At 53.9% G+C, this 24773-nt stretch overlaps 9 protein-coding genes across 9 annotated transcripts; 3 read left to right on the forward strand and 6 right to left on the reverse strand.

Moving 5' to 3' along the window:
• Nucleotides 1–3701: 3701 nt before the first annotated feature.
• Nucleotides 3702–4036, reverse strand: W97_08005 (uncharacterized protein; the record flags this gene model as incomplete). The annotated part of the gene is made up of 2 exons (XM_007785874.1): nucleotides 3702–3935; nucleotides 3992–4036. 2 exons carry the CDS (start codon nucleotides 4034–4036, stop codon nucleotides 3702–3704), a joined length of 279 nt encoding a protein of 92 aa, XP_007784064.1.
• A 357-nt stretch (nucleotides 4037–4393) lies between these two features.
• Nucleotides 4394–6216, reverse strand: W97_08006 (uncharacterized protein; the record flags this gene model as incomplete). The annotated part of the gene is made up of 2 exons (XM_007785875.1): nucleotides 4394–4649; nucleotides 4724–6216. The coding sequence occupies 2 exons, from the start codon at nucleotides 6214–6216 to the stop codon at nucleotides 4394–4396; spliced, it is 1749 nt and encodes a 582-aa protein (XP_007784065.1).
• Nucleotides 6217–6804: 588 nt separating this feature from the next.
• Nucleotides 6805–8779, forward strand: W97_08007 (uncharacterized protein; the record flags this gene model as incomplete). The annotated part of the gene is made up of 2 exons (XM_007785876.1): nucleotides 6805–6896; nucleotides 6958–8779. The coding sequence occupies 2 exons, from the start codon at nucleotides 6805–6807 to the stop codon at nucleotides 8777–8779; spliced, it is 1914 nt and encodes a 637-aa protein (XP_007784066.1).
• A 662-nt stretch (nucleotides 8780–9441) lies between these two features.
• On the reverse strand, nucleotides 9442–11133 carry W97_08008 (uncharacterized protein; the record flags this gene model as incomplete). Its single annotated transcript, XM_007785877.1, has 8 exons — nucleotides 9442–10045; nucleotides 10112–10256; nucleotides 10310–10439; nucleotides 10495–10607; nucleotides 10657–10727; nucleotides 10784–10886; nucleotides 10939–10976; nucleotides 11036–11133. The coding sequence occupies 8 exons, from the start codon at nucleotides 11131–11133 to the stop codon at nucleotides 9442–9444; spliced, it is 1302 nt and encodes a 433-aa protein (XP_007784067.1).
• A 1339-nt stretch (nucleotides 11134–12472) lies between these two features.
• On the reverse strand, nucleotides 12473–13405 carry W97_08009 (uncharacterized protein; the record flags this gene model as incomplete). Its single annotated transcript, XM_007785878.1, has 2 exons — nucleotides 12473–13012; nucleotides 13073–13405. The coding sequence occupies 2 exons, from the start codon at nucleotides 13403–13405 to the stop codon at nucleotides 12473–12475; spliced, it is 873 nt and encodes a 290-aa protein (XP_007784068.1).
• Nucleotides 13406–14180: 775 nt separating this feature from the next.
• On the forward strand, nucleotides 14181–15799 carry W97_08010 (uncharacterized protein; the record flags this gene model as incomplete). Its single annotated transcript, XM_007785879.1, has 3 exons — nucleotides 14181–14400; nucleotides 14460–14545; nucleotides 14621–15799. 3 exons carry the CDS (start codon nucleotides 14181–14183, stop codon nucleotides 15797–15799), a joined length of 1485 nt encoding a protein of 494 aa, XP_007784069.1.
• Nucleotides 15800–16923: 1124 nt separating this feature from the next.
• Nucleotides 16924–18099, reverse strand: W97_08011 (uncharacterized protein; the record flags this gene model as incomplete). Its single annotated transcript, XM_007785880.1, has 1 exon — nucleotides 16924–18099. The coding sequence occupies one exon, from the start codon at nucleotides 18097–18099 to the stop codon at nucleotides 16924–16926; it is 1176 nt and encodes a 391-aa protein (XP_007784070.1).
• Nucleotides 18100–18417: 318 nt separating this feature from the next.
• On the reverse strand, nucleotides 18418–21489 carry W97_08012 (uncharacterized protein; the record flags this gene model as incomplete). The annotated part of the gene is made up of 6 exons (XM_007785881.1): nucleotides 18418–19685; nucleotides 19737–19913; nucleotides 19969–20691; nucleotides 20746–21038; nucleotides 21086–21291; nucleotides 21484–21489. 6 exons carry the CDS (start codon nucleotides 21487–21489, stop codon nucleotides 18418–18420), a joined length of 2673 nt encoding a protein of 890 aa, XP_007784071.1.
• Nucleotides 21490–22400: 911 nt separating this feature from the next.
• W97_08013 (AGC/NDR/NDRprotein kinase) lies at nucleotides 22401–24637 on the forward strand (the record flags this gene model as incomplete). The annotated part of the gene is made up of 4 exons (XM_007785882.1): nucleotides 22401–22992; nucleotides 23046–23470; nucleotides 23545–24440; nucleotides 24541–24637. The coding sequence occupies 4 exons, from the start codon at nucleotides 22401–22403 to the stop codon at nucleotides 24635–24637; spliced, it is 2010 nt and encodes a 669-aa protein (XP_007784072.1).
• Nucleotides 24638–24773: the final 136 nt, after the last annotated feature.

A 24773-nucleotide genomic window follows, 5' to 3' on the forward strand; every position in this document is an offset into this window, starting at 1 on the left:
GCCAAGCAGAATTAAAGAGATCGGAACAGATGCGAGGATCCCCCTAGAAAGAGTACCGAAGCGTATGCTAACAGCTTCCGAACCAGTATATCGGCACATGTGAGCGTCAGCGCGAGACCGAAAGTAACGGAACCGCCGAAGGTTCCTATACCAGCAACTACAGGCGTGATATTTGAATAATTCTTTGGTGCATATCTTGGTTGCTCGGGGAGATTAGCTGCCTGAGCCTGTACAACCTGTAGTGGCAGCAGAGGAGGCGGACCACCATCCGGCAGGGCTGCAGGTTGGTTGGCGGTGAGAATGGCTGTTTCTACCTGCGATCCATAAAGCGCCCGCATTGTTTTGACTCGTAGCGCCTGAGCTTTCCGCTCCGGGTTATCGTCGCGGGCAGTATGATGGTTGCATTCCGCTTGATACAAAGCGTTACACACTGCTACTAGAGCTGGTTCCCGAGCTGCCAAACTTAGGAAGGTGGACACCGCTTCGAGCGCCTCCTCGCTTTTTTCCTGGACGACGCTTTGTCTGATCGTATCCCGTAGTTCGCGTATCCTCCCTAGCAGATTGCGCAGAATGTCCATAGATAAGATTTATTCACAATGAGAGGAAGTAGGATTCAAACGATGTGTAACGGTCGAGAGCAGTGAAGTTCAGGTAGGTTAGAAGAATTCGAGGATTACATCTATCGACCCTCTTCCCCGCAGCTGAACTCAACAGAGCCCTAATTAAGGTATTGTGAATCGTATCATATCGGAGCCGGCTAAAGGCCGGGCCGGTAGAGTGCACGGGCCTCGAACACGACAAGCTCCTCAATCGTCACCAGCAAGCTCAAACCTATTCTTAGGATAATTAAGTATTCTACTACTGCCACTGTACTAAAGAACTATTCTGGAGGTTGAATTTTAGGCACTAATGGGCTATCAATCGCACGGCAGTCTGCGATACTCTCAAGACGCCAATCTAAAGCCAAATATAAGCAGATTGTAAAGCAGACTAGCGTTAATAAGGCTTCCGCGAGAAAGATTGTGTCTACTACTAAGAAGTGCACAAATAGCTCTAAGGAGCTACCGATTCTACTTGAGGGTATTAAAAGATACAAGAGGCAGAGACGCAATAGCCGGCAGCCATTAATTCCACCCGGTTCTAAGGTATCCTGCTCCCAGGTCTCAACGCCTCCAATATTCACTAAGTTTATAGGTAACCCACAAGATCCGGCAGTACCTTCTTGTAGGCCAACCTTCTGCTCTGCAGCCACGGTCCCTCTCGTCTTGCTCCGCAGAGACCCTTCCGTATGGCCCGGCCCTTCCCGCATCCCACGGCCTTAGTACCCACTCGGCGGTGTCGACCGCGCCGTACTCCTCGTCGGACTCCTCTGTCTACAAGCGACGTTTCTCCCCTGTCTGGCAGCCGTGATGTTGCTCTGCACCGCGTCCTCGATGCGTCTGGCCCCTTTCTCATAGACTGCCCATTTTTCGCACTTCCCGCATGTGATCGCGCCCCGTCTGTCCTTCACGTCTTCCGTCTAAAATCTTGCTCTGTGCTGCGAATTCTTCGGGAAACATTTCCTTAACAATGTGCATGCTTTTGATCACCTCCGGCAAACATGGACCGCATTTCGCTGCACTATTGGCTCCACTCTTGAGAAAAATAAGTAAAAACCGTTCAACACAATCCGCAGTACGTTTGCATCTGCAGGCAGCGTTCTCGTGGGCTAGCAAATCTCGAGATGATGCGGTAGCTCCTCTGCAGTTTCCTTCTCCCGCATGTATACACAAATCCCTCATGAACAGCAGCATGACCAGCTCAGCAATCGAGCAGGCTGGAGATGCTCGGCCTAACGTAGGTGACACAGCATCGGCCGTCCAGCCATCACCAATTACTTCAAGGCAACTCCGTTGAGGCAAATCCTCCATGGATTCTTGCAGACAAAAAGAAAAGCCGAGAAGCTCGGCCGCTTCGACACTTCATGTGAATCATGTCGTGGCCGCAAAGTTGCAGGAGACTACTAGGAGTGAAGATGCTCGCCGAAGCAATACATGCACATACTGACAGTGCGGTCGCCCGATCACAAGGACGTTCCGAGATAAGGGATGAAGCGAGGCATTAACGGTTGACGCATGCGCGCGGCCCGTATAGAAAGCTATCCAGCTATGTGCAACCATTTGAGCGGGGCAATCCTTGGTCATCCCGTCACTTTACCTCCTTGCCTTTTTGTTGAGCTGTAAGAATGAGGTTAGCAATCTTGCCGACCACCCTGTTGACACAAATACGCGGACTCCATAAACAGCAAACCCAGAAGCTGCTGCAAAATGAAATCGATAACTTGGCTAAATCAATCCTGTGTAGTGTGCGCATGTTCTTAGTTATAAGATACTAAGACGAGAAGCTTTGATAGCCCCTAGTTAATATATCGAAAGCTACATAACTAATTATTTACTTTGTGGTTTACTGCTTCCTGGTTATGGAGTCCGCGTATCTGTGTCAACAGGGTGCCAACTCAGATTACTCGGGTTACCGTGGTGTTAGTTCAAGAGTCTATATAAGCAGCTTGCGAACACTCAAACCTCGGACATCAACAAGCTCTCAATTGTTACATACCAGAAGGTCGTAACATTCTACTGTAACCGCATCTCTTCACTCTTTGCCATCATGGAGAATCTGGGAAATGACTCGGCCTGGCCGCAATCACGCTACATCGGCGGCAAGGTTGCTGACGGCGACAAATTCTACCTCATGTGCTAGAAGAACTACGAACCGGGCTATGTGAGCCTATACCCACAATACACCGAGGGTAAAACGGAGGCGAACTCGATAGATGGCTTAAAGGTAAAGGATTCAAAGACCACTAATTGGGGGATCTGGGTCCCAGCAAAAGAGAAGGCAGAAAGAGCGACAGTATTCAGAATGCACCGAAGGCAATCGGATTTGGACACATGTATGTTGGAGGCTATGAAGCAGGGTGACACGGATCTACGCGTGAGTAAATTCTCTCGTGGAAGCACGCAACGCTAAGCAACCCACTAGGTAATTGAGATGCGGTTTGAGGGGAAGTGGGTAAAGTCCTGGTCAACAGGTTACGAGGAAGACTCGGCGAAGTGCAAGTTTTACGCCGATGGTTCTTTCAGGTTCAAGAGCGGCCCGGGATGGAATCCCCTTCACATCGTGCGGGACAGCCCAGACAACCAGTTATACCTAATTTGGATAAGAGTGGCGACAGGGCTTTCTTTATGGCTGAAAAGGTGCCCAAATCTCTATTCGACAGCATCTTCCAAGGTGCCCTTTACTAGCCGCCGGAATCATTTGGTGGGGATGGAGCAGAGTGTTGAGGTTGCTACTGAACTCGCGTGCCACACGCTTTTCCTTCATAGTCTCTGTCAACAGTGTGGCTGTTCCGTTATGCATTATCTGTCCCGCTAAATATACAATACCCGCATGGTGCCTGAACAAACGGACCGCTCGGCTTTATCGCAATGATGTTAATGTGCTGCATGCCTAGCCTCACGCTGCATTTCCTCTTCCTGCCGATCCGAAGCCTCCTTGATGATCCGCTTCTTGGCCGCAGGTGCGGCCGGCTTGCTGGGCGTAAGGACGCCGCGTGTTTTAGCGGACTCTATGATCTGGGCATACTGGTAGAGGGTGACCGCCGAGGTAGGATTGTTTTCGCGAGACTCCTCCCACGACTCCCGATAACGAGCGACCCATTCCTACTGCTCTGGCGGCGTGGGAGGGTACATTACACGGAGCCGCGCGAAAAACCCCGCCCAGAGACCTTCGATTATGATGTCGTAGTCCAATCCATCCGGCGCTGCCACGCCAGTCCAGTAGATCTTCTCAAACGCACGCAGCGACTCGGGATCGTATTGGTCCACCCACGCGTCGAAGAGGGTCTCGGAGAGTTCGGAGGCTTTGACGACAATGCGTGAAGGCGCGTCTGTCATCTGGACGAGCTTGTGTGAGCATGACATATCCATTCTCGCGAAGCGCGCTCGCTTACAGTGATGTCTGGGTCCGCTGCTGTCCCAGGGCCTTGGTCTGCCATGTAGATTGCGTGTCTGACCGACAGGTTAGTGTCTTCCCTCCACTGCCGCGTCTGGACTGACCTACGGTGATAGCTTTTAGACTGAGGGGTTTGCAAGGAGCACGGCTCCTGTTTGAGCGAGATCGAAGGCGGCGAGAGGTTGAAATATAAAGAAGCGCGGCTCCTCGACGGCGACGTGGTGGTTGAAGATGAAGGTTTTTTGGAAGCTGCGGGACAGACCCATCTCTTTCTACGACCGCAGATCACGTGAGAAGTGAACAGGTGAAGCATTATGCGCGCACGATTCACTACGGCAGCACACGCCGTACCTGAAAGGTGTCGAAAGAAGGTAAATTGATGTGTATTCGTAAGAATCGCTCACTCCACAATCTCACTCGTTAAATCATCCGGCCACCTAGGCTGATCCTTGCCGTTCCCTCTCGTGCCAACATTATATCGCAGATCAATCTCGCCACCATCGAAACTGATGATCGGCTTGACAGTATGAATCTTAACGCCTAGCGCCTTCGATTCACGACTCTCAAAGAACTTAGGATTGAATACGACATCGCCGCTATTCTTCTGTATCATGTCTAGGACGCGCGGAATCGTGTATGTCATGCCGTGATACGATCTGCGATGGCCCTCCGTCAGCTTCATACGAACACATCTCCCAACCAAAGACCCTAGAGGACTTGCAGCACGTACCTGAAAACCTGCCTCCCATTCCTTTCCCATAAAGTCTTCCAGGTCTCACCTGTGTACTCACCCACGCTGTTTGCCAACCACTGGTTGTAGTAGTTCAGCGCGACATCAACCTTGTAGCTGCCACCCTTCTCGCCACGCCTCATCAGCGCCGCCAGAATCCCACACACGCCCGCAATCCCGGTCATGTAGTCCGAGTTAGGAAACACAGGCGTGACAGCCTCACCGTCCTTCAAGCCCATGGCTCTCCCGAACGCCCAAGAGATGCCTACGCACGCATCACTGATCTGCTGCCAGCCGCTGCGGTACGCCCACGGGCCGTTCCAGCCATAGCAGTTCTCACGGACGGATATGATGCCGCGCTCGCGGTCCTTGCACAGCTCGATGATCCCCTCGTGGCTGAAGCCGTACTTGTCCAGCACACCGGGCCGGTAGCCCTGGACGACGACATCGGCATCGCGGATGAGGGCGCGAAGCGCGGCGCGCCCTTCTTCTGTCTTCAGGTTTAGATGGCTGTTCCACTTACCCCAGTTCAAATCGATATGCAGAGCTGAAAAGTCGACGAGGTTCTGGGACGTGACGCGCATGACGGAGGCTCCAAGCTCCGCGAGGCCGCGCGTGACTGCGGGTGCGGCGATGACGCGCGTGAGGTCGACAACTTTCAGGCCGGCGAGGGGGCGAGAGGCGGAGGTTTGCGGAGTGGATGGCCACCAGCCGGCCGGCTGGGAGGCATTGGGTGCTTCGTGGATCTCGAACAGCCCGACATGTGCGTTGGCTCTGCCATGCTCTGAGGCGCGGAAGGAGTCTAGGGTTTCTGTAACCACACCGGCTTGCTTGTAGACGTCAGAGGCAAGGCGCTGCATTTCGGCGCTGTCGATCTGGGAGAGTTTCTCGATGAATGATTTCCAGGAGTCTTCGATGGTTGCGTTGTCCATGTCATGCGGCAGCCCTATGCTATCGAGCGTGGGGTCGGGGTTCATGCTGCCGTGGAGATGGAAGAAGCGGCCGTCTTTGGTGCGGTGAATGTTGGTGGCGGCGACGCGGTGGTACGAGGACGCTTGCCGGTGAATATCGAAATTCGGAATCAACTGGTCGAATGATTTGCCGCCGGCGTCTTTGTAGGAAATCACCTCGCCGGTGTCTGTGGTCATCGTCCACAGCAACGTTGACATCAGGAACAGCGAGGCGTGGTCGGTGTTGATTGTTGCGCTAGAAACGGTCTTCCCGTATTTCCGCTTCACCAGTTGCGCGATAACGGCAGCTTCCAGCCCTTTCAGTGACGCTGCGGACTCGGCGAAGCGCCAGTTGATGGGGATACTCGGCGCGTCTGAGCCGACGAAGTTGATGGATTTGGCAAAATCTGCGGTTCCTTCTGGCAGGTCTTTGGCGATCAGAGGATTGGATAGAATCCCTTCCTCAAGTATCCTGCGCGATTCTTTGGGGACGGAATATTTGACAGCGCCATCGACACCGCTTGTTATGCCAATGCTCCCCATCTTGACTATGACGAAATCTTAACAGTATGCATGGAGAAGAGAGATGCGGTGAGGATCACGACGAAAATACCTTGCTTTGGCCTTGAAAGACACGGGAAATCAAACCTTCGTATCGCGAAGACTTCAACTTACCTTCACACAGTTGCACGGGCCAAGATATGGAGCTCCCAGAAACCCGTAATGCGGGATCCATGTGCCGGGAGCATGCATAAACTGCTCGTACGTCAGGCATGGACGGCAAACGGTTACCGTAGATGTAGGTAGACGAGGAGATGCTCATGAAAACGAGGACCAAGCCGAGGATCTGCCCATCCATGCGGGGTAGCGTCGATTGCGGTTGGCCAAATCGTTGACAGCCTCGCTCTTCTGGGTTACATACCACGATGACCGAGCCGAGCCACGGAATCGAGTCCGCTTTGTGTTTGTGATGTCTACGAGCGTGTGCAAAGCTGATGGCAGCACCGGATGCACGGCATCAGGCCTATGCTGACCATTATAATATTAACGTCGCGCGACAACTTCTTGACAATGCTGCATCGAGGATTATTGTACCTCAGAGAAACGAATTCAATACTCAAGTGACCCAGTATGGGTGATGTCAGAACAAGATGGGCGGCGGCCGGGACTCGGCCTGTACGGATTGCGAACTGCTCAGGGGCGAGAGGTGACCCAGGCTCCCAGTATATATTCCCACACTCTGTCAATTGTTAGAGAAAGAGTAGGCTTATACCTGTTATCTAGAATGAGACGGCAAGCAATAGAGGGTGATGTCGACTTCATCACGGGCGACTACCTCGCGGAGATGAACCTGGCCGAAAATGCCGAAAAGATGGCCGCTGGAAAACACGATGGCTGGGAGCCAACTGCTTGGGATGGTCTTGAGCAGACTCTCGACGTTCTCGACGAGAAGAGGATCAAAGTGGTCTTCAACGGCGGTGCGCTGAACCCAAGTGGTTTAGCGAAGAAATGCCAGAAGCTGGTGACCGAGAGGGGCTACAATCTCAAGGTGGCGTACGTGTACGGAGACGACTTGATTGATGAGGTCAAGGCCGATCTCGAAAAGACTAGAACTCTACCGAAACATCTCGACTCGGAAAACGACAAGGTCTCTTTGGCGCAGAATGCCACATCATTGCTTGACACCAAGGGCAAACGCATCGTGTCCGCGAATGCATACCTCGGTGCCCGAGCGATTGTGAAAGGTCTTGAGCTTGGTGCAGATATCATCGTCTGTGGACGTGTCGCGGATGCTTCTCCAGTCATTGGCGCTGCATGGTACTGGCATAAGTGGAACGAGTCTGACTACGACAACTTAGCAGGAGCACTGATTGCAGGTCACCTTATTGAATGCTCTGCATACGTGACTGGAAGCAACTTTGCGGGCTTCACCGAATATCCGCTGGAGACCTTCGTCGACTTGCCTTTTGGCATCGCTGAGATTGCCGCCGACGGCACATCCGTTATAACCAAGCACGAGAACACAAAAGGGTTGGTGAACGAGGACAACGTGAAGTGCCAGTTCTTGTATGAACTGCAAGGCAGCATATATCTGAACTCGGATGTGACCGCGAACGCGAAAGACATCGAGATTCAGCAAGTTGGCAAAGATAGAGTACGGTTGTCGAACATCAAAGGGTTTCCTCCTCCACCTACCACAAAACTTGCCATTTTCTACCACGGCGGCTATGAGGCGCAGCTCTTGTTTAATGCTACGGGATATGCAACCGCTCAGAAGTGGCACTTGATGGAGACCCAATTTCGCTTCGCTCTCAAACAGTCTGGACGGCTGGAAAAATTTCAGCTGCTTGATTTCCAAATCATTGGTACGCCGGAATACAATCCTCGTAGTCAGTTTGCCAGTACAACCTACTGCCGTGTTTTTGCCCAGGCCGATACCGAGACCGTTCTCTATGGCTTGTTGAAGACGTTCTCCGAAATTGCAATGCAACACTTCTCCGGGTTCCATTTATCACTAGATACTCGAACGGCATTGCCAAGGTCTTACTTGGCTTTTTACCCAGCAATCTACCCGCAGAACTCTCTGGATGAGGGTGTCGCAGTCTTGTCTGCGGACGGAAGTGTTGCAGAGAAGGCGTCAGCAGGCCACCCGTCCGAATACAGGAAGCTCGACGCGCGGGAGAACTATGAGACAGCCAGTCCGGTTGACCTTTCCATGTTTGGACCCACTCGCAAAGCACGACTGGGTGATGTCGTCCTCGCTCGATCTGGTGACAAAGGGGCCAACATCAACCTAGGCTTGTTCGTTCGTCGTTCCGAGCACTATCCATGGCTGCAATCGTTCGCAACCAGGGCCAGAATGACCGAGCTGATGGGAGATGACTGGCGGGAGGATTTTTTCGTTGAGCGAATGGAGTTCCAAAACATCCTTGCGGTACATTTTGTCATATATGGACCCCTTGGACGAGGCGTGAGCAGCTGTCGTTTGCTGGATTGCCTAGGGAAAGGGTTTGCCGACTACATCCGCGATAAGGTCATTGATGTGCCGGAATCAATCTTAGCTGATATGCCTGCGATTAGGGAGGAGAGGAAAGCAATGCTCTGAAGCGGATTTTGTCTCTAGGACTCGGGACTGCGCCTGTACCCGTCATCAGGGATGAGTCAAGCTTCCGATATTGCAAAGCGATTTCTTGCCATAATCATGGCAGTCAGAGCAGATTTCCGTAGTGATCGCCCTTGATTCATGAGCGGAGAGCTGCTAGTGTGTGGTGTGAGGTCACGGCTTTGCCCCTCAATCTTCTACGCGGTGTGAAGTCTACGAAGCGAAATAGGAGTAAGAGCAAGCAACGGACTTGGAGTACCATGAAGTCATATACACGAATTCACAGTGGCGACCAAGCTGTTGATTGCGTTTGGTGTTAACGTGTGCTCGGGATCCTATGCCTTTTCGTATCTCTTCGAGGCTCGCTAGCATACTCCGGTTGCAAATGCTAAACTAGTATTTAGTGTTTGCATGTTCAACCGGCAGGTATCCTAGAGGGTTCTAGGGGGGCGTGCACTAGGTCTAGCCCTGTTGTCAGGGAAAGCCGTGATGGTAGTATTCCAAGTCAGGGTAACACGCTGAAGCGCTGATAGCCTATCCGAAGCTAGTAAAGATAGGGTTTGCATGTATGTCTAGGAATATGTAGTTGAAGCAGCTCAAGTACATTGTACCGCTCTTTTGAACAATAACAATGATCAGCTGGCTGACTAGCATCTACCCTTTATTCACGGCGCATATCTAAAGCCCTCAACACCCTCTAAAGCTGGCTTCTTGCCTTCATCGGCCAGCTTGTTCTGCTTCTTGAAGTACATCGACATAGAGAACGTGAGAAGAGAGTAAAGCAACTGCATACAAATGGTTGACCACATGCCAGGGAGGTAGGTTGGCGCATCTTGCGAGCGGAAGATGGTGCTACCAGTGATGCCACCTGCAGCCCCGATACTAATCATCGCAGCAGAGACGATGCCTCGCTTCTCTACTCTCGCGGTCTGGTTCTGGCCGTAAGCCAAAGTGCCCGGAACATTGGCTTGTGTCCCGTAGACGGCAAGGAAGAGACCGAAGTAACGGACGCCTGGTGCGTGAACATAGAGGATGATCAGGAGACCAACGACAGCGGTCAAAGATTGGAAGACGAGGACGGGCCAGCGCAGGCGGATTTTGTCAGAGACCCAGGCGAGCAAGATACTGGCAAAGATTGCAAAGACGTAGGGAGGGCTGGAGAGCAACTGGGCTTTGGCGTAGCTGAAGCCCATCCCTTGTCGGAGGATGATGGGTTGGAAGTAGGCTAGAGAATAAACGCTAGATGCGGCGACGAAGTACTGAATACAGCTGGAGGACGATACATTAGCTAATCACTGATAGTTGTGGAACGCCGAGACTCTCGAAGGAACATACTAGACGCCTATCTTCCAATCCATAAGCATCTTGAATGTTTGTCCGACTGTGGGATGCTGGAACTCGTGGCTACGCCTACCGAGCGCAACACGCGCTGTTGCAATGTGCTTCTGTCGTTCATCCAAGAAACGCGCTTTCTCTGGGACTGCTCACCATCAGCTGTCGTCCTGCGTGGTCTGTCAACTCAATCAGACTTACAATCGATCAGGAAGAAAGGCGCGACGAATCCAGCCACTACAGTCGCGATGCCTTCGATAATGAAGATCCATCTCCAGCCTTGTCGATACATGCCGTTTCCAACTTGGATAAGAGACAGGGCATAAGCGAACTGTTCATTTTGTCAGCTTTGTTCTCTTGTGAGCAGAATGCATGAGAAAACATACTATAGGACCGAAACCGGAGGCTAGCAACGAAGCCATGTAGAAGATCGAAACTCTGCGTGCCGTCTCGTACTGACGATACCAGGATCCGATGATGTAAACGGCGCCAGGGAATACTGTGATTCAATCAGTCCAGCAGATGTTGAGATGCTACAAAAAACGTACATCCAGCTTCGAAAACACCTAGCAAGGCTCTCAGGACGGTGAGAGTCTTCCAACTGTGGACAAAGCCCATGCTAATTGCAGGTCAGCTTATTGAGTGCTTGCATATTTCGTCGGCGCCTAGACTTACCCCAAGACACACGCACCCCAGGCTATGATAAGAAAGCTGAGCCAGTAGCGTGCTCCAAACCGCCGTATGACAAAGTTCGAGGGAAGTTCGAAGATCGCATAGCCTGTGACCAGTTGGTACCACAAAGCGTCTTGGGAGTCCCCACTCTTGCTTACCTATAAAGAAGACAAGCAATGCAGTCGAGTATCTCGCGCTACAAGTCCCTGTGTCAGCTGTTTTGATGCTCCTCCTAGCGCGATGAAGGAGACGGACCCAATGTCCAGTCTCAGGTCCTTCGCAAGGCCTGCGATGTATGCTGCAGAAATGTTGGTCCGGTCAAGCAGAGACAGACCGAACACTACACAGAGCATTGGAAAAACGCGCAAGTCGACTTTCCATCTGAAACAGGTCAGTGTTGTACATTGGGCCTGAGAGATGTGACCCACACGAGCGCTTTCTCCTCAGCTGCATCCCAGTCTTGGGAATTGGTGGCTGCTCCCTCGCGGATGGAGAGTTGTGGAGAGTCTGGTGAGACCTTCTCAAGATGGGTTGCTTCCAAATCTTTGCTTGCCATATTGATTGCGCGTGTTGTTGCGGGTAGTACACACGGACTAATAGCAGCCTCGATTGTAAGCAAGCCGCTCCAAACCCTCGCAAGAGCAAAAGATGATTAGTATGAAGGACGAAAGCAAGAGGACTACGAATTTCATGTAGCCGGCTATACATACTTCTCCACGTTGCTAAGGTTGTCGAATCAATGTGCAGGCTTGCCTACCCGAGGCACCAGGATAGAGGTCCCCCAAGTTACGATGCATATCGCGGTTGCATATCCGAGCCAGGTTCGAGAAACTAGTGTGAATGCGGAACTGGCTCCGCCTCGTGCGGAGATCATCTCCCGTCCCGCCCGCAACCCACGAGCTTCCCCAGATTCCCGAACATCATCGTTCTTAGCCGCCACGGACAGTATGGGGAACGGCGTCCCACGAAGCCCTCACCGCAACGCAACAAATCCACCCTTTGTGTAACTCGCCTACCTCTCCCTCCCCCGCCTCGTCAGCTACCGCCGGAGCCGGTTGAATACCAACGCCCTCTAATGCTAGAGTATCGTATCCGCCGCGCAGCCCATCCCGTCCGCTCCATCCTTTCTCTACACTATATATAATAAATTGTCCAACAGCGCCGAGTCTCCCTAGTCGCTTCCGCAACGCTATCTGCAGCGGCTTGGGTGCGTGATTGACTCTAGCCTCGAACATAACCGCCTACTCACCACGGTCGCGACATACATACATATTACAGTGAGGGGACGGTGAAGGGTCACTCGGGATGGGACACCTGCAAGCTCGGCGTTTTGAACACATGCCAATCCGCATTCTGTGGGCTGCAGACAATCGTGAAAGTCCGCGTACCGAACGAGATGGAAGGACCAGCACACAGCGTACGGCACACGAAGCTGCTTGCGCGCTTTCTCCCCTCTTCAGGTTTCGCAAGAATGGTTTCTCCAAGCGACTACAGACGAGGGTCACCACATGAACGGCGAAAGCTGCACCCGCGCGTCAAGGGTTACGCCGGCTTGAAGACCGTTGCGCTGTACCTAATCATTGTTGCTTTTTACTTCCGGTTTTCTAGCTGTGAAAAACACCCTAAACGTAACATCGCGTTAGCATAAGCCATCGGAACTCTAGTCGCAAACGGGAAAGGGCAGAAGTCTACTTACGCGGTAGTGTATGTATGAATTTTAGGATCCTTGAGCTCCCGCCGAACGTGAGCAAGCAGCGAATGGATCTCTACTGGGTCCCAGCCGCCACTCGTGAACAAAAACATAGAATAGTTCTCGAAGCCCATGTCCAACATGTGAGTTCGATGATACAGCCCAATTGTTTTGAGGTTACGATCTTTCGGCCACGGGCCCACCGGCACTATCTTCGTGACCTGTTGCACATCGACAAAGCCCGCGTCCTCCAGCCACCCCGCCATCTTCGGTGCGGTTTCAAAGTCCATCCCGAATATCGAAACGGCAAGATCATGGAACGCCACTTCCCACTGCTTGCAATAAGAGTCTTGCTTGAACGTGCCATCGTTGCATTGGAATCGAGTTGTGAAATCAGACACTTCGATCAAGCCGCCAGGTGCGAGGTGGAGATAGGCGTCTGCTAGGAACGCTGACCAGTCTTTGATCAGGCCAGCCATGCTACGGACATGAACGAAGTCGAGCGAATTTGGTCGGCGCTCCCATGGCTTCGTGACATCGTCCTAGGGCGGAGGTCAGGGTTACATGAATGGTTCGCAGATCATAGGAATGGTTCGACATACCACCTCAAACTGAACGTTTGGCGGCACAAACGAGGGCTGAATTGGTGCCTGGTCTAGTCCCTTGATCGTGGCGCCTGGATGCTCCTCGCCCATCTCGATGGCCCAGATGCCCGTGCCGGTGCCCACGTCCAGCACTGCTTGCACGTCTTGAGGGATCTTAGTGGCGGTAAGCTCCCCGTCCAGGATCATCTTGAAGATGTGGTGTTGCAGGTCCAGGCGATCTTGCTCGCTTTCATCGATTGGCAGCAGGTCTTTGCCGTCGCGGTGATAGCGGTGCCCGTATTGCTCAAGAAAGTCGTACACAGATGCCGTTAGGGAAGCAGTCTCGGTCATGATGCTTTCGACATCGCAGGCGGAGTCGCTATCGGTCTGGACAAACATCAGTCATCAGCAAAAGATTGCTTGAGCCAGCGCGAGGCTGAAGCTAAAGTTGAGGTTTTACATCTGCCTGAAGAGCCTCCCCGTCCGTGGGTATTGTCGTGGGGGCGCTCATGATTCAATTGTCTCTTGCTTGTGCCTGCGCTTGGAGGGTCGTGAGAGCTATGTGCGCGGTCTTTTTCCGCGAGTCCTGTTCCTCAGGCATATCATTGTTTTTAGAGGCAGGTTGAGGGGGTGGCTTTGCCAAAGGTAAAGCAGGGTCATCCGCATGCCGCGCAGCCGCTACTGCGGCACAGTAACACCGGGCCAACGATACGCTCGGAGGGCCCTGTTTAAGTGGTCCTCACCGTGACAACCGCGATATCAGTAAAGAATAGTGCGAGGCGCATGAAACAACCGTGTCCGGGATTCGGAACGCTTGTCATCCGATAAGCATCCACGTGGCACTCATCTTTAGCGGATCCGTGGATGTGACTCTTGACGGCCCGCTACCCGCGCTGCGGAGAGGACTTCGTCGGCGAGATTACAGTCTAAGACGCACAAGGAACCAAGCCATGGAAAATATCTCCCTGCAGCCAATGGAGATGCTTGAAATCGAGAGCATTTACGGATTTAACCGAGGATGGTTTTGCTTCTTTTGCCCGCAATGCGTCATACAAAGTACTTTTCCCACCCCGTTCCTCTCTACCTGCCACCCGGTAATCACCTGCAGGAACACGGTCTCGCAGTCATGGCTCTGGATGCATTGCTACAAGGGTTGAGCCTGTCAGGCGTTTTGACAGCAGTGGCCATCTCCTCGCTCTTCTTGGTATTTGTGAGGCGACGATACGGCTCGTCAATCTCTGATGTCCCCGGTCCCTTCATTGGGAGTTTCTCGGTTCTCTGGCTGCTATGGAGCATATTACGTGGTCAGCTGGGACAAGCCACTATTGAAGCCCACAGAAAATACGGTTGCTACACCTCCACGATGCTGAAACGAAGGATTGTGAGCTAAGGGAGCTCTTTGCAGGCAAGTTGGTCCGCATTGCATACAATGAGGTCAGCATCAGCGATCCAGACGGTATCGAGCAAGTTCTCAAAAGTAAAATGGACAAGGTAAGGTTATACTCAACCCCCGAGCATTCTAAGCAGTCATCAGCGCTGATGACAATTCGCGTTTGCAATTACCAGGGTGATTGGTACAAAATCACCAGTCTTCCGGATTCAAGGTTCATAAATCAGATGAGCGAGACCAATGCCAGACGGCATATCGAGAAGCAAAAGAACATCGCGTCCGGTTACACGCTATCAAACATTATCAAATCCGAGCCATACATCGACAACCTGCTCTCCCTTTTCCGAAGCCGACTCGACGAGCTTGCCGCCGCGAAGCAGCCCGTTAAGTTTGAGCAATGGTTTAATTACCTCGCCTTTGACATCGTTGGTGAAGTTACCTTTTCCCGGCAGTTTGGCTTCCTCGTGCAAGGCCGCGACATCGGTAATGCAATCGCTAACCAAGGATTTCTTACGCTTTACCTCTCTGTCGTAGGGTATTTCCAATGGGTTCACAATCTACTTCTCGCAAACCCTCTCATAGAGTATTTTAACCTCCAACCGGCAATGCACGTCTTCGATACGTGTGTCGCTGCTATCGATGCCCGCTCAAAAAACGACAAAGTCCGTAAAGACATGATTGAGCAGTGGATGGGCACCCGGAAAAAACATCCAGAGTCCATGGACCAAAAAGAGATCTTCGCCGCGGCAGTCGCGACCATCGGTGCTGGCGCGGATACCATCAGCGCGGTCTTACAAGCGCTGTTCTACTACCTCCTCCGAAGCCCAAAGACGTTTGATCTCTTGCGAGAAGAGATTGATAACGCTCAGCTCTCCTCGATCCCCAGTTACGAAGAGACTCAGAAATTGGAGCTCCTTCAAGCCTGCATCAAGGAGACTTACCGCTTCCATACCCCTGTTTCCCTGAACCTTTCACGCATCTCTCCACCGGGTGGCGTTATAGTATGCGGCCGACATTTTGAACCCGGCGTCCTGCTTTCCATCAATCCCTGGGCAATCCACCGTCTCACGTCAATCTTTGGCGCCGACGCCGACTCCTTCAACCCTCTTCGGTGGCTGGGCAGCTCCGATTCGATCAGGCAGATGGATCGAAACATGGTTGCCTTCGGCGCGGGCTACAACCAATGTCCCGGACGGAATCTGGCGCATCTGGAGGTGAGCAAGGCAGCAGCGTTGATGGTGCGGGACTACGATATCAAGCAGGTCAATCCGGGGCAGGAGTGGAAGTTCATGTCGCATTTCGCTGCCATTCCACACGACTGGCCTTGTTGGGTGACCCCGAGAAAGCGGAGCTAGTCAATTCGGTTGCTTTCCTATTGCGATTGTACAGATTGTACGTTCATGTGGCAAAAACTGCTTTCCAACGCATACTCCAATGCGAAGAGAGAAAGCGGCGATCGTCGAAGACGTAGAAGGCTGAACCATCTCGCCGAAGCAAGTCGGCCGGCAGAACATCAAGAGTGATTATCCAAGCAACTGAGTTTCCGCCGCCTTTTCAATCTCGACTAGGAGAGCTTGGTGAATTGTTCATCCGATTGCTCCACATCACTGCCGGACCGTCTCTCGATTTGCTCTTCAAGTGCTCTCATGCCGCCACCAACACAATTGAGGTCAGGCTCAGCAGCTCAGATTCTCCTGTAGCCTTGTCTTCTACCGGCATGAAATCCGCTCCGTACGACTTGCCGCTGGACCACTTCGAGCTCATGGCCCAAGACTCATCAAGCCGGGCACTGCTGCGGACCAAGTTCTGCTATCACGCGTTAAGCGGTTCGCGGCTATTCCCTGCAGGGAGATCAAGAGGTTGCAAGGCCTACCGGATCAACAAAAGCGGTCGTCCGTAAACAGGTCGGAAAGAGGAAACTTCTTCAGTCGATCCTCCAGGGACACTGTCGGAGCAGCCACCAGTGTTGTGAAGCCTTTTCGGCGCGTGTAGTGGGAGAGCGCGCAGAGAATCTGGAGGAATCTCAACGCCCAACGGGGAGAGGCTGCAGTGTCGTACGGATCCGGTGGGATCGATCTTGGTCTTGCCACTCTGTTCCGTTTGTGTGCCTTTCTTGTATTGCTTATTAAGCAGCTTGTTTGCTGGATTTGATTCTCCTCTTAGTCCGATAGACGAGAGTGAGGAAACAACCCTTCAGTGCTGAAAGGGACACAACGCTTGATTTAGCAGGTATAGCCCCAACCTTACCGAACCTCTCAGCCCGAGAGAACTTCCTCGGAAGTGATGTATTCGGAACAGTGGTCTCCTTACGCACGTCCAATCTTACTGCATGCCATCAATGTTCCAAAGCAACTACAAAGACGCACCGACGGCATGTGCATTGCGGCGATCGATGCGAAAAGGCGGTTTAGTCCGACGCAATAGTGCGTAATTGTCCAACACCAAAGGCCCCGTGCAGCAATCAACTGAATCGTTCTTCTCAACTTCCTAACTCTCCAAGAACTTCTGCCCAATTCCTCCAGCTCTCTTCCCCGCTCCGGACAACATGTCTCATCCGCCCCATCCCCACTGCCCCACCTCCGTTCTTCTCCACTCTATGTATCCTCCCATTCCCTCCACCCGAGCAATCCACCACGACCGTGACCACCTCCCTACACAACCCTTCCTCAAACGCATCCAAATCCACCAGCATCCAGCTCTCCTCCTCCTTCTCCCCACCCACCACCCCCCTCCTCCCCGGCGCAAAAACCCCCACCGTCGCCGCAACCGGGCAGCCCCTCAGCCCCAATCCCCTCGCCTGCGCGCCATCCTCCTCACAAAGCACACACTCCCTGTCCGCATCCCACCACGCGTGCGGCAGCCTCGTATCCCCCAGCGCAGCCACCACGGCGCCCCACGCAGCATCGAACACCGCGCCATCGAGGCTGATGAAGAGGATATCGATGTAGAGCGTCCAATATGCTACGACCTCCCACCCCTTGACCTTCCCATCCCCGTCTCCATCTACAGCTGCGTCGGGGTCCAACATCTCGTCCCCCTCGTCATCGAGATCAGAGCTTCGCGCCCGCGGCCGCAGGATGCGGAGTTGCTGAAGCGGGACCAGACGCGTGGAGTGGAGGAGCGAGAGGATGCGCTGGGCGAGGCTCTGGGCGAGGCTGCTGGGCGGGGACCCGGGGAGGTGGGAGGGGTGGCAGCCGGTTGAGAGCTCGAGGTTTGGGACGAGGAGTTGGAGGTGCGCTAGGGAGTCTGCCTCGGCGTCTGCATCTGCATCTCCACCGCCTTTGGAGCTGGGGTCTGCGCCGCTCCCCCGAGACTCCTGTCTAGTGGAATTGGTATCAAAGTCCCGTTTCTCGCGCTCAGGCGGGTTGGGGATGTCGTCCGCAAGCAGAATCTCGCCGCGCACACCCGCAACGACGGCCGTGTCGCCTATCCGTACCACAGCACTGCCGTGGCTGTGGGTCAGGCTTCCGGTGTTGATGTTCGGTTTGCGGAACTCGGATGGTCGGCGGCCGTTTGCGCGGAGGGAGGGCTGCGAGGGCGAGTCCGGCGCGAGGTGTGCGCGGAGGAAGGAGGAGGGCTGGAGGGCGGCGAAGATGGGGGCGGGGAAGGAGAGAGGGGTGGGGGTTGGAGAGGTGGTCACTGTTGCTGCTGGCATGGCTGCTGGAGGGGAGCTTGCGGTGGTGCTTGCGGTGGTGCTTTGGGAGCTGCTGTGAAATAATCTGGGATACCTTGTTATCGATAGGGCTGCCAAGATATCTGGATAAACCATTGGGTACGAGTACGAGCACATGTCCTCCGTTAGGGGTGTCTCGTGAGTAATCATCTCCAAGGTGTTCTTGTACGGATCTGTCAGATGTTGGCAGACACCATCGCTTCGTGGCCACATCCTCGAACCAGGTGTATAAAAGTACATGACCCCTGAGCCTGTCGCGGCAGCAGGGTTTAGGGAACGGACTTCAATCCTCCGCCCCATTTAGTAAACCACCTCATCCTTCCAAACCGGCATCTCCCTCACCTTCTCCCTATCCCAAATAATCCCATTCCCCTCATCAAACCAAGCGCCCTCATCCGTAATCTTGACCACCTTCCCCGTCTCCCTGACCTCCTCCTCCGAAATCCCCATCTCATCATGCACGATCCACAGCACCGGCGGCTCGCTTGTCATCACGGGGTTAAGGTACGCCTTCCTCGCCACATCGGCCGGGTAAGGCGGGACTAGCCGTCTGAAGCGCGGGTGGAGCGAGGCGGCTATGTCGGCTGCGGATTGGCCGGCTGGGGAGAAGTGGCGGTGGAAGAAGGATGGTTTGGGGCGGTCTTTGTGGAGGGTGCTGATGTCGTTGATGGCGGCTGGTGCTACGGTATCCTGGGTATGAGGGGCTTGGCTGTCGCCGGTATCCGCTTGCCCTTGCTCCGGCTCTGACGAGTCGGCGGACTGGCTGTGCTTTCGTGGGGTGCCGGCTTCGGCGTCGGCGAGGCTGGTATCGTAGGGCACTTCGCTTTCGGCGAGGAGATTGTGTGGCAGGGAGGTGATCAAAGGTCCGAGGGCTTTGTTCATCGAGTAATGGTAGAGAACCGTGACTACAAGAAGGAGGAGTGTGAGAAGGAGCGGGCCGCTTGACCAAAGGCTACTACCGAGACGGATCACGAAAAGTCCAATCAGACAGAGTTCGGCTAGGTAGACGCCTACAGTCAATTGCTGTAGAGCCATGGCATAACTAGCACCTCTGGTGTCGATGTCGGTGTTGTAGACGAAGAACATGTTGTACCGGTAAGCGCCATATATCAGGCTCATGCCAACGGTGGCGAAGCCGAGAACAAGCGGCGCGATGCAGGAGTAAGTGATAGCGATGACACCGAGGTTGGTCCACTTCGGATACTCTGAACCCCAGCGCGGGGAGGTCAGCTTCACGTAGTCCGTGAACATGGCTCGTGGCGTGTTCGCGGTGAATCTCCCTACCACGAATGTAAAGAGACCCCCGAAGTTGATCAGGTATGAGGCGCTAATACCAACGCCATAAAGTACGAAGTAAGTGATGTAGAAGTTGGAGGCCTTGGGCAAGTTTCGTGCCAGTAGCTCTGTGACGGAGGTGGGGTTGGAAGCAATCTGGCTAGCCACGGATGCCGCGCCAGAACTGAGGGTCGTCACAAGGAAGACCTGTATGACTTGGAAGCCGAAGTACCAATACTGCGTCTGCAGCTCGATTTCCTCGCGAGTGACGGCACCGGTTTGCTCGGCCAGAACTACGATTATCAGTACTTTATGCATGAGCTGACCAAAAGGGGATTGCTCACAACGAAAGATCATAGGAACTAGTGATAGAAGAGCGGCAAGCAAGATAGTTGGTAGGAGACCGGTGATGACACCGAGCACAGAGCTCGGAAGGTTGTCAATGAACCGCAGAAAGGGAGCCTTCTCCGACAAGTAGTTAATGTTCGACAGGATACCAACTAAGGAGACGGGTATGCTCCCTGTGTTCAGTTCGTTAGGACGGTGCAGGAGGACGAGGTGCGGTTGTGGACATACAAAACAACACCATGGCACATATCAACACAGTGGCGAATATCCACCGAATATTGGCCTCGTAAGCAGTCATCCGCAAATTCTTCCACACGATTTGTTTGGGAGGCACGGCAATCTGGCGAGGGACCATGCTTTCCGGTTTGCTGTGCACGACCATTGTAAAAGCGGCCTGAGCGGCAGCTTGGGTATCGAATTCGATGAATACGGCGTTCACTAGGTTGCGGTTACCCCCTAAATGGGTTTGCCGAGAAGCATCGATCTTTGGAAGGAGTTTGGAAAGCTGCCGGCGGCAATAATCGATCGTATCCACCTTCTTGCCGATGATTGGCGTAAGCCTATGAGTTGGCCGCTTTTTTCTGTCCAGCCATCGGCGGTTGTCAGACTCGGGTGCTCCGTTACGAGCCGTGTCCTTGTTCTTCATTGCTTTCAGCCGTCTCTTATTGGCGTCTTTCGAGAGCTGTATCTCAGCTTCCTCGAGTTTCAAGGCGGTGCTGTTACGATCTTCCACCATACCTTCCAGATCCTTGTAGTTCGGCTCAAGCCATACCTGATTGACAGCGGAGAAGAGGCGCCGAAGCCTCTCTTCATCGCGGTATTCTCTGGGCACGGACGTGAGCAAGACTGTGCGCGTTGATAACCGGCTCGCATTCCATGGGGAGAGTAGATATGCTTGTCGTAGGTTGATGAGATATATCGTCTCCCTCGTGATCGCGAGCATCACAAAGCCTGTGTAAACAAGATTAGCATGTGTCTCGTCAGTAACTGGACTCCTGTACGCACCCAAAAATACCCACGCGATCAATGCGTGAGCGTAGTACCTGGCAGGATCACGAACGTTGCCGAAAGCGACGCGATTGAACTGCTTCTCTCCGCCGCCACCAGTGGCGTTGATGGGAAGCAGGATAGGCCATGTTAGACAGCATCCGACAAAGCAGATGCCAATAACAACCTTGAAGAACCTGATCAAGAGGTAGCCGTCAAGGGAGTGGTGGTTCAGGATATATTCGTCATCTACATCGCGGAACTTGCGGATCCAACCGATGAAGGTATTGTCTGGTATTGGTGTCTTCTCACTATCCCGCGGTCAGTTTCAATACACTCAGAAGATGCGCAGTCTTACTCGTCGGGTATGGAGTCGATGTACGTCCTCGGAGCATACACGCGTCGTTCTTTACGCCTCAGCACCAAGAAGGCAGTGACGAGAACGACAAACTGGAGCAAGGATGGAACCAGGGTTGCAAAGAATGCAGCAGCCGAAGAGGGCGAGTTCCGATGGCTGCCCTCATTGGGACTCTTTTGAAGACTGATGATGTACTGAGAGCTCTCCTGTAACGCAGTTAGTCATAGAAACGGCCCCAAGAAGAGACACTGCACAGGTGTGCCAACCGGACAAAAGACACCAAAAGAGACGATCTACGCGAGATATCACGAGATATTCAGAGGGCGGTTTGACCGTTGCAAGACGAAAAGAGGCCGGTAGATAATGGGTGGTTTCCTTGAGCTAACAATAGCACTGACATACATACCATTGCTTTCCTTCAGGCTAGTTTTCCGCCACTTACCGCCTCGACTTCTGATCGGGCTCACCACGCATAAGACTTGGGTAGGTCTCTGCAGCAATGTCTCACAGTAAGACTGCCCGTCTTGGCTGCTGTAGAGTGCCGATAGAACGCTCAGATCTACACACAGAAGACCTTCGGATAAGGATAGATGGAGCTAATGAGCGAAAAGGAGGTCGATTCCGAGGTAGAACGACTGCTACAGCAACAGCAACACCAACGGGAGTTGCGGATGGACGATGGCGAGCAAGAGGAAGGATCATGAGCAGGCTTCCACGCCAAGGTAAGGGTATGGCTGAAGTGGCTGAGGAGATAAGATCATTGGATAATACTCTACACATCCCTGAAGGTTCACACTGGGGCTGCTCTGGGGGAGTGGGAGCAAATTGCCGCCGTATTAGCCGGACCATATCCTGTCACTTAAAGGTAGAAGACTCCCAATTTCCATTAGGCCTTGCCTGCCAGCCTAGTAAGTCATCTCGCCTGCCCGCCTAGAGGTCTGGGACAGTGACAGTAGAGATCCCTGTGCCTAGGAACGAACGGCAGAATGTAGTTGCCGGCCCCGCAAATGCTTTTAGCACGGGGAGGACATCAGGATCTAAGCCGTGCACAAGGGCTTTTTGTCTACGGCAATGCAAGAATGGTGGATGAGACAGGCCCTGCAGGGGGGTTGTTGTTCCCCGCCTAAATTCCGAACTGACCGTCAACACAAACCTGCAAGCCCCCACCTCTACCCACCACCCGGCTTTCCACACAGAACCTGCCGCACAAACCAAGGAAAACTCTCCCCAATTGCCCTCTGGAACTCCCAAGTCAAGAGTACGTTCTCCAGGCCAGCTTGCCACTCAGCTCGCCGCTGGTGGGCTTTCTATCGCTATGGCAGCCGCCATCAGCCCCGACAAACACGACTTCAAGCTCCCAATGCTCCCGCCAGCCCTCCACACGCGCTCGACAAACGATGCATACGACCGACCTTCTACCCCATCCCAGCAAGCCTTCACCTCCCCGCAGCGAACACCGCAGGGAAGTCCGAGCAAGAACCAGCTTCCTCCAGGAGCCTACGACCTGCCCAACGTCTTCGACAATGCCATGAAGCTTGTGCCAACCGTTGGTTCTCCCTCCAAGGCCGGACGACAGCAGCAGCCACCGACTTCGCCGGGCAAAGGGGTCTTTGCAATTGCCGAAAACCGGAATGACAGCGCCAACGACGTGAGTGCGCCTGTACCGGGCAGTCCGACACGGAAGTCGAACAAGGAGAACACCCCACCGGGCAGCCGGCCACAATTGACCAAGGAGTCGAGCTACCTCAACCATGCAGCCGCATCACGCCAGGAACCGTACAGGGCGCGCGCTGAGCCGGTAGAGCCAGCACGTACAAGTTACACCGTCCAACGGGGTCTTTCTCCAGAAGAACTAGAGAAATTGCAGAAGCCGTCAGTGAAGCGGTTGGCGAACGTCTCACAGCTATGTAAGTATAGGGAGGCGCAGACTGATGCAGCCAGACCGAGCTAATTGCACCAGACTTCCTCGATTACTACTACGACCTTCTCAGCTACGTCCACACGCGCCAGAACCGGCTGTCTCAGTTCAAAGCGCAGTATCCGCCTCCGCCAGATACCGAAGAAGCAGAGTATCAAGCCGCGCTCAGCAAGTATCTCGGACGAGAACGGGCAAATCTACGGAAGCGAAGGACGAGACTGAGGCATGGCGACTTCCAAATTCTCACGCAAGTTGGGCAAGGAGGCTATGGGCAGGTCTACCTCGCGCAGAAGAAAGACACCCGCGAGGTATGCGCGCTCAAGGTGATGAGCAAGAAGCTGCTCTTCAAGCTGGACGAGATCCGCCATGTGCTCACCGAGCGCGACATCCTCACAAACGCAAAGAGCGAGTGGCTGGTCCGGCTGCTGTACGCATTCCAGGACGACAAGAGCATCTACCTTGCCATGGTAAGTTGCTTCCCCTCTCTGTCCACACTATCCCATAACCCAAAGTTTCCAGCGGTTCTGACATGTCACCTCAGGAATACGTCCCCGGCGGCGACTTCCGCACCCTCCTCAACAACACCGGCGTCCTCCACAACCGGCACGCACGCTTCTACATCACCGAGATGTTCCTCTGCGTCGACGCGCTGCACAGTCTCGGCTACATCCACCGGGACCTGAAGCCCGAAAACTTCCTCATCGACGGCACGGGCCACGTAAAACTGACCGACTTCGGGCTCGCAGCGGGGTTCCTCGCGCCCGCCAAGATCGAGAGCATGCGCATCAAGCTGGAAGAAGTCGGCGACGTGGTCGGGGCCTTTGGGAACAACCGACCGATGGAAGAGCGGACCGCGCGGGAGCGAAGAGAGGGCTACCGCTCCCTGCGCGCCAACGACGCGACGTACGCGAAATCCATCGTCGGGAGCCCGGACTACATGGCCCCCGAGGTGCTCAAGGGTGACGCCTACGACTTCACCGTCGACTACTGGTCGCTCGGCTGCATGTTGTTCGAAGCGCTGTCCGGGTATCCGCCCTTCGCGGGCGCGACGGTCGAGGAGACGTGGCAGAACCTCCGTCGCTGGAAGAAAGTGCTCCGGAAGCCCGTCTACGAGGACCCGACATACTTCCTCTCACGGCGGACGTGGGATCTCATCACTAGGTTGATCTGCATGCCCCCAGCGCGGTTCGCGGGGATCGAGGAGATCAAGCGGCATGACTATTTCGCGGAGGTGGAGTGGAGCAGGCTAAGGGAGCAGAGGGCGCCGTTTGTGCCGGAGCTGGAAGGGGAGACGGATGCCGGGTATTTTGATGATTTTGGGAACGAGGCTGATATGGCCAAGTATAAGGAGGTGCATGACAAACAGGCGGCGTTGGAGAGGATGGAGGATAGGGATGATCAGATGGGGAAGGGGCTGTTTGTTGGATTTACATTCAGGTATGTTGCTGCTGAGACTTCCTGTTGCTTGCTTGGAGCTGGTGTCCGGAAAAGGGATGCGACAAGGAAGGGGTTGAGAAAGAAGCTGACAGCGGGATAGGCATCGTAAACCCGCAACGGACGAGAACGGCAAGCCGGCAAGCCCGAGGAAGGCGTTACCGACGATGAACGAGGAGGCTTTTGGCACCATCTTCTGAGCGGCTGGCGACACTCACCTCCACAACCATTAAGCAGCCGCTCTTCTTGGAACTGCTTTCTTCCGGGGATCGCTTGACGAACGCATTCGCTCGCAGCAAGAATCTCCTCCTACGTTACTTTCGTTTCCGTATTGTC

The sequence above is a fragment of the Coniosporium apollinis genome (genome assembly GCF_000281105.1).
Source record: "Coniosporium apollinis CBS 100218 chromosome Unknown supercont1.48, whole genome shotgun sequence".
Taxonomy (NCBI): Eukaryota; Fungi; Ascomycota; class Dothideomycetes; genus Coniosporium; species Coniosporium apollinis.